At 46.1% G+C, this 8451-nt stretch overlaps 1 protein-coding gene across 3 annotated transcripts in view; it reads left to right on the forward strand.

Moving 5' to 3' along the window:
- The window catches only part of LOC137439958 (sodium/hydrogen exchanger 2-like), a 141954-nt gene that overhangs the window by 122672 nt on the left and 10831 nt on the right, over positions 1-8451 (forward strand). For all 3 annotated transcript variants that reach the window (XM_078768383.1, XM_078768384.1, XM_078768385.1), the window contains one exon: positions 4002-4134. In XM_078768383.1, coding sequence (XP_078624509.1) covers positions 4002-4134 — 133 coding nt within the window. The remainder of the gene's footprint in view (positions 1-4001; positions 4135-8451) is intronic.

Here is an 8451-nt window from a genome sequence, read left to right on the forward strand (position 1 = left end):
TAAATACAAGGGGGGCTAGGGTAGTGTAGTTAATGGTGGGGGTGCGAACGGTTAGGGCCGAGCTTACTCCGCTCATTCTGCCACGTTCCTCTCATCACACCAGGTATGGTGGTACCTGGTTATAGTCAGGTTCACTATGTTTTTTCGTTCAAAATCATTAGCAAACCTATACATTTTTGGAAACGTTATTACATGGAAAATCTGAAAATCAATGTTTACATTTGCCAATTCCGACCAATTTGATTCGACCAATTCGAGCAATTCGACCAATCGACCAATTCCATTCGACCAATTCGACCATTCGACCATTCGACCAATCGCTTCGATCGACCATTCGACCAATTCGATCGATTCGATTCGATTCGATTCATCGAATTCGATTCGATCGACCATTCGACCAATTCGATTTGCCAATCAATTTGACCGACCTTTGCTTGTGTGGAACGGACTGTGAAAACGATGCGGACTATATTGTCGGATACGACACACAGGACAGTGATGACGAACTCTAAATGGCATATTCTGTAATCGTGTATGTTTGATGCCATTGACTGCCTGTGTGTATTTTGTCATTGACTGCCTGTGTAGATGTGAAGTTATACTGACTGCATGTGTATATATTATTTTGCTGACTGCCTGTGTATGTTTGGTGATATGAATTATTGTGACACATTTTGATGTTATTAACTGCCTGTACAAAATGATAACATGTATTTGATTATGCAACTTATCGCGAATATAAAGACAGTATTTTGCAATTCAAAACCTTTGATTCGTGTCTTACCATTCCCCATAGCACTAATTTGATACTTTCATTGGATTCCTTGTCCCTGAAAATATAGGTTTAGTATATTTTTAAAAGTTTTTAGGGTAATTAGAGGCAGAAATAGAACAAAATATGTATTTTACAGTGGCCATTTTGATAATCCAAAATGGCCGCCATACAGGAATCTCTCCAACGTGTAAACATTGATTTTTAGTTTCCTTATGCTATAACCTTTCCAAAAATGTATAGGTTTGCTAATCTACCATGATTTTGAACGAAATATAATTTATTGACATAGTGAACCTGACTATTACCTTGTTTTTCGTGTGCCACTGTTGCTTTCCTTGTGCTCGTTGCGCTTTGTCTTCCTCCCCGCCCAGGACCGTTGTGGAGACTCACCTGTCGCAGCATCTTGCTGTCAAACATCCATCCATCCATCACCTTATGGACCACGAGCATTGTGGCCCCGCACCTCTGCTGTGGTAGCTCTTGGCTGCCCCATCATCTTGCACCATCGACCACCTGTTGGGTGGCATTCTAGCCAACCTTTGGACCACCTGTTGGATGGCATTCTGGCCAACCTTCGGACCACCTTTTGGGTGGCATTGAAGCCCACCTTTGGACCACGTGTCAGTGGCCCTGTTCACCAAATAAACGGCTCAATTTTGAGGAGGTGAAAATTTAGATGCCCCTTTGCTTCAAATGTCTTGTATGCTGGTCTAGGGCAGCCGGTTTTTGTTAGGAAACCTCTCAAGACAAGAAGCCGCAACATAACTTAAGCAGCAAGTGCCTCCATTTCCTTTCTCCATTCCTTCTTACCTCAAGTCCAGGTCCTGGGTTATAGTTTTTGTAAATAAAGGTTAAAGTTTTTTAAAATGTAAATGTAAATGTAAGAATGTTGCGCACCGGTTATGTGTTTAGTTTAAAAATTCCGGAAATACGCGAACAGTTGTGGGTGTGAGTCTGTTAGTTAGCTGCTCAACGCATTAGGAGGGACATATCTAGTGTAAATGATGTCGCACACATGGGGTTAGAGTTAAATGTTAGGGGAATTACATCTATGTGTCACACTAATGGTAAATGTAAAATTTGAATGCCGACTCTACCGGTCACTCCACCTAAGGTCGACTTGGGACGAGTCTGGTCGGAGAGGGGGGTAGTGTTGCGGTATTGCGAATAAAAGGCAACCCCCCTATAGTTAATTCCACCACAACATGTAGCCTCCTGTAGTTAGTTATGTCTTATTAAATGTAAAGCATAGGCCCTTTTCAGTGTTTAGAAAGAAAACAAATAATGCGTTGAGTCAGGCAGGATGATTGTAGGCCTTGTTGACGCCTAAATTGCCTTGTCATGGGAGTAGACTAGGCCCTGCAGGCCCGGAGGAGGAATAAAACCTTCCCCGAAGGAGGAACGAGACATTCCTGGGAGGAGGGGCAGTGAGCAACCAATGGGAGCTAAAGGGAGTGGCCGAGGGTGGCCAATGAGGGGCTGTCGCGTCACGTGACCCCCGGCGGCCAATTGAGACCCATGGAACATTCAGGAAGGGGTTGGGGTGTTATAAAAACCCGGCCCATGACACATTCTCTCTCTCGCTGAGCTCCTGCTATCTTGATCGGTCCTCCAGTTCCTGCTCCTGGTTCGTCATCGCTCTTCGTCCCTGCCGCGATCGTCTCCGGCTGTTGGCGCCTTGGGTTGGAGCGATTCCTGGGGCTTTCGTCCTCCAAGCCCAATCGCACGAGCTGCACGACCAGGCCCATGCGGGCGAGCTGCACGACCGAGCCCATACGGGCGAGCTGCACGACCGAGTCCATTCGGGCGAGCTGCACGACCGAGCCCATCCGGGTGAGCTGCAAGAAGCGGCCGCGAATTACCCTCTCCACCCCCCCTTCACGAAACGAATGAGGGCCCTTGTCTGGGAACGTAGGCAAGGCTGTTAAGATTCTTTGCTTTGTCTGTGTTCTATACATACCTGTAAATAAATACTGTGTTTAGTCCTTCCAACCTGGCCGTCGTTGTCATTTTACATCCATTGACCTAGCATCACCCGAATTAAAACCGCTCAATTGGGTCCGAAGTACGCTTACTGTAACGGCACGGGTCACGCGACGCACAACCGCTCGGGCGTCAGAAATAAGTGTGACTTGTGCGGGGTTCAGTCCCCGTCCTCACGGCTGCGTGTGTCCTAAGGTATTCGGGTTGTGACCGCTAACCCTTCCATGCGCAGCTGCGGGCTCGGCGGCTGGAGTTGCCTAGCAATCCGTCACCCACGAGTTTAGTCATGGACGGCGGCCTCAGTGGACCCGGAGTTTGAGGGGGAGCAGGGCATAAACCCCCCTTAGTACATCGACGAAGCCGGGATCCGCAACAATATCAAGGAGATTGAAAGGGAAGGTGCTGATGTCGTGTATAATGCTGGCCTGCCTTTACGGTCTGGAGACGGTGACACTGACAGAGACAACAACAGAGGATGCAGGTGTGTGAGAACAACTGTGTCAGGAGGATTGAGGGAGTGAAGAGGGTGGATGGAAGGAGGATGAATGAACTGATGGAGGAGATTGGTGTACAGATGAGTTTTACGGGGAGATTGGTCAAATGCCGGTTGAGATAGGCTGGACACATGGTGTGCATGTGGGAAGAGAGAATAGCAAAGCGAGCAGATAGGTTGAAGGAGCAAGGTAGGAGAAAAAGAGGGAGGCCACAGTTGAGATGGAAGGATTGTGTGAAGAGGGATTTCAGTCAGGTGGGGCTGGTTGGAGAGCGGAGAGAGTTGTCTGAGGACAGTGGGGAATGGAGGAGTATCCTTGTTAAGGCAGAGCAGGAGCTTGGTGCAATTGCACCTCACGCCCTTAAAAAGGGAAGAGGAGAAGAGGAAGAATTGGGTATTAGAGATAATCCAATTCATCTTCAGTGATTCCCACTGTCGTGTACCGTTTTCAATTCTATCCAGGTTCGTTCCTGATGAGTACAATATGTGTCCTTCTTGATAGAATGCACCTAGTTTAATTCTGGGTTCACTAACCCATTGAATGAAGCCAGGCATTCTTCTTTACATCCAATAAATGAAGATTACCAAGGTGTAACTAGGCCTTTATAAGTAACTGGTGACCTTTTCTCCGCTCCGGAAATACCTTTCCTCATGCATTTTCATTTATTTATTTGACAGTGTTGACCATTTGTAGTCAAATTCTTATTTCTCAAAAGCATAATTATTCATTCTCTATCATTCTGCTTGCAGGTTTCTGCAGGAGAGAGCACCAACTGGGAGTGAAGAGGCGCTCTCCTGGCATCCTGAACCTGAAGATATGCAGGGTGAGAAGGAAAACGTCCATCGTCTACTAGGCCGAAGCATGTACAAGCCACCAAGGCGGGTAAGGATAATGAATAGGACAGGCTTTTTGAATCCTTTGCTTTGACTCATTATTCTGAGCTTGTTATTAATGATTTTACGTTAAATGCAATTATTTATTATATCGACTCGCAAGTCCGAAGTACGCTTAGTGTAACGGCACGGGTCACGCGACGCACAACCGCTCGGGCGTCAGAAATAAGTGTGACTTATGGACAGGTTCATTCTTACATTTTAATGACATCTATGGCATATTTTATTGGAACTTGCAATGCCATCTATGGCAAAATGTTCCCCCCAAAAACATCCTGTGCATCTCACGAGTCCAACCACCAGTTTTCAACTCATTCCATCCAGTGGTTCAGAAGTGCGTAGCAGTCAAATTGAAAAAGAAACAGATGCTTAATAAGTTAATAGTACTAGCATATATGACCCGTCGCTTCGCTGACCGGAATACCAAACTTTGCAAAATTGCTAAGAAGGAAAACGATTGTTGTCAATGGGAAAATATTAAATTAGGCGGTTTATTGATACGGGCCTAGCTATACACTCGGGGAGCAAGGAGGCGGGGAGGGTGTTAATGGGATAGTCATCACAGCCTTTTTCGATGCTGAATTGTGAATAATATACAACAACACACAAAGAGGAAGATCAAAAGAAAAAAAGTTGTTGTCCTTCCCCTCCACTCTCTTCTTTGTTTTGATCAAACTGTCTGGAGTATGTATTAGGCATTGGTTATGTCAGGAAAAAAGCTGAAGTTATATATACTAGGGCGTGCCCGCACGTACGTGCTTGCCCGTACGTGCTTGCCCGTACGTGCGTGCAAAAAAACATGCGTTTACATGCAGTAACGACCACAGAACCCCCCCCCCCCTCTATTTACATGAAATGGTTTGGTCCATTCGCAAAGCCAAAGCGAACGACCACAGAACCCCCCCCCCCCTCTATTTACATGAAATGGTTTGGTCCATTCGCAAAGCCAAAGCGAACGGCTTGCGAGTACGGTGACCATACCTTGGGAACCACTTGTCCGATTAATTTCAAACCTTGAAAAGGCACATCCTCGGGTCCCCAGCAATATACCTGGCAAGTTTCAAGTATATCGGACCGGTAGTTGTCGAGAAACAGCGGTCGCAGACAAACACACACACACAGACACACACACATACACACAGAGATTACTGGAATTATAGATAGATATATATATACACTGTTGGCCATAAAGATTGAATAAAATATTTTTGCCGTGATTCCACAGTTTCTTTGGTATTTGACAGTCTACGTGTAAACAAAAGGGTAATTGAGTGATTACATAACGTTTCCGCATTACGCAGGTGATATGATAACATTGAAAAAATGTGTATTACGTAATAAATTTTTTTGTTAGGGACTATAAAAGCCCATGCATGTGATATTCTGTCCCTTTCCCTGATTCAACACTGTGTTAAACGAGGCTGTTTTTTTTTAGAGTTCCTTGTACCGTTTGCAAGACAAATCGGTAGAGACGTTCCCTGGGCTATGCCTGGTCCAACGGAACCAGCAATACGCGAGAGAGTGGTAGCACTGCGGCAGGAGGGCTACAAACCGAGTGATATCGCAGATGTCGTCGGGATATCACAGAGTACAGTCTGTAAGATCCTGAAACGTCAACATGAGGCGGGGAATGTGCGGCCGTGGAAACCTCCAGGACGTCCAAGATTAACCACGAGACGAGATGATCGCCAACTGTTGAATCTCTGCCACAGAAACCGGAAAATGCCGACGAGTCGTCTTCGTCGCTTGTGGAGGAGACATCATGGGATCCACGTTTCCCGGTCAACCGTTAATCGGAGATTGCTCCAACATGGTTACCGAGCACGACGGTTGACTAAATGTCCACGCCTGGCTGTTCGCCACAGAGTTGCTCGTCTTCGCTGGGCTAGGGAGCACAGAAGGCTTCATCCTGGACACTGGCGACATGTTGTCTTCACGGACGAGAGCCGCTACATCCTTGACCGTACAGATGGGAGACAACGAGTTCGTCGATTACCCGGGGAGAACCTTCGTGATGACTGCATCCACGAGACGACTCAAGGTGGTGGCGGCTCAGTGATGATATGGGCCGGCATCCATTATGGAGGGAAAGCGCCACTGGTGGTTCCGGACGGAAACGTCAACGCCGTCGTGTACCGGGATATCTTGGAGTACCACTGCCTTACACATGCAAGACGAGTGTATGGACACAATTTCCGACTGCAGGATGACAACGCTAGACCGCACAGGGCCGCTGCAGTAAGGGAATTCCTTGAGGCAGAGGGCGTGGAGCAGTTGCCATGGCCAGCTTGCTCGCCGGATATGAACCCCATAGAGCATGCATGGGATGCCCTAGGCCGAGCCATCAACGACAGAGATGTTATTCCTCAAACTTTGCAGGAGTTGGCCGACGCTCTGAGGGAAGAATGGGATGCTATGCCTGTTGACATCGTCAACAAGCTAGTGGTCAACAAGCTAGTGGTCAACAAGCTAGTGGTCAACAAGCTAGTGGTCAACAAGCTAGTGGACAGCATGCCACGACGTCTGCACGCCCCGATTCGTGCCAGGGGTGGACATACCCGCTATTAGTGACTGAGTAACAACAAGGACTCCACTGTGATGCAAATTGATCCATGAAATCACCCCAAAAAATGTTATCTGGAAAACTGACAGAGATTAAAAAGAAATGTGTCATGATCCTTAATTTACTGTCTATTGTCGTCATTGTCGTTTTACGCTCAAGACACCAACCGATTAGGACTGATAATTAATAAAAATCACTGTCAAATGTGCGTCAGAGACAGAATAATAAAGAAAAGTGGTTATGTGCACCATAAATGCCAATGGTAATTTAGATTGAAATAATGATGCGATGAAAATTTGTTGAAAAAAATATATTCCATCTTTATGGCCAACAGTGTATGTATGTATGTGTGGATGTATGGATATATGTACGAGTATGTAGTATGTGTGCATGTATGTATGTATGTATGTATGTATGTATGTATGTGTGGATGTATGTATGTATGTGCACATGTATTGTCATAGCAAATGACATACATACGAGTCAGATGAAAGACTTCATTTCAAAAATGGTATGTGCTGCTTCCTTGCTTGGCGCTCAGCATTTAAAAGGATAGAGCATGGATAAACAACGCTGGGAAGGCAATGAACAAGGCGAATGAACAATGAAGGCAGTTGCAAATTAAGGCACCTCTGTGTTTGCTTCAAAATCTTGTGTCCCAAACCCATCTCTCTCTGTTCCCACCTTTCCCAGTCGAACCCAACTGCTCCTGGACTCTGTGTCCTTCTCTCCTGACAAGGTGGAAAAGTTTCTGTGAACCCTCGAATCTGATTCTACAACTGGACCAGACGGCATCAGCCCACTGGTCCTAAAATCTTGGTCTTCCGCTCTTTCACTCCCTCTCTCTGTTCTCTTCACCCTCTCTCTGTTCTTTTCTTTCTGTTTTTTCTGTTTCTGTTTTTAGGCCCACGGGTCCTAAAATCCATCTCTCTGTTCTTTTCTTCTGTTCCTCTCTTTTGCTCAAGGTCATCTGCCAGCATCTTGGAAATCAGCTAACACTACCGCTTTACACAAAAAAGTGCAAAAACAGATCCTTGCAACTACAGACCAATCAGCCTGCTCCCAATTATCAACAATGTCATGGAATCCATCATTGCTTCAGATATCAAATCCTTCCTCTTCTCCAATGGCTTGATCTCTGATCATCAATTTGGTTTCAGACCAGGTCACTCTACTCTGGACATGCTGCTTCTGCTTCTGCTGTCTCAACAATGGATGGAGGTCATCAACGCCAAACAGGTAATCAGAGCCGTCTCCCTTGACACCCTGCTGTCCAAACTCTCCTCTTATGGTATCCATGGAAATCTCCACTCATGGCTCATGGACTTCCACTCCTGTCGTAGTCAACGCGTAGCTCTAAATGGAATTATCTCATGTCCTCTTCTGTTCAGGCTGGAATTCCTCAAGGCAGTGTTCTGGGCCCTGTGCTTTTTCTCGTCTTCATTCATGATCTCTCCGACTCTCTGGAAAATCCTCTCTATCTATTTGCTGATGACTCCACTCTCTGCCGCTCAATTCCTCATCCCTCAGATCGGCAGTCTGCAGCCTCCTCACTCTCTGCAGACCTGGACAAAATCACAGACTGGTCAAACAAGTGGAACATGTCTTTCAATCCTGACAAATCTCACACTCTCACTTTTTCTCTCCGAAAAGAACCTCCAGACAACCCTCCCATCTACTTTTTCAACAATCTTCTCGAAGAAGTTCTGTTACTCAAGATTTTGGGTCTCACTGTCTGCCATG

Source organism: Myxine glutinosa, chromosome 14 (assembly GCF_964187855.1).
Source record: "Myxine glutinosa chromosome 14, kmMyxGlut1.1, whole genome shotgun sequence".
Taxonomy (NCBI): domain Eukaryota; kingdom Metazoa; phylum Chordata; class Myxini; order Myxiniformes; family Myxinidae; genus Myxine; species Myxine glutinosa.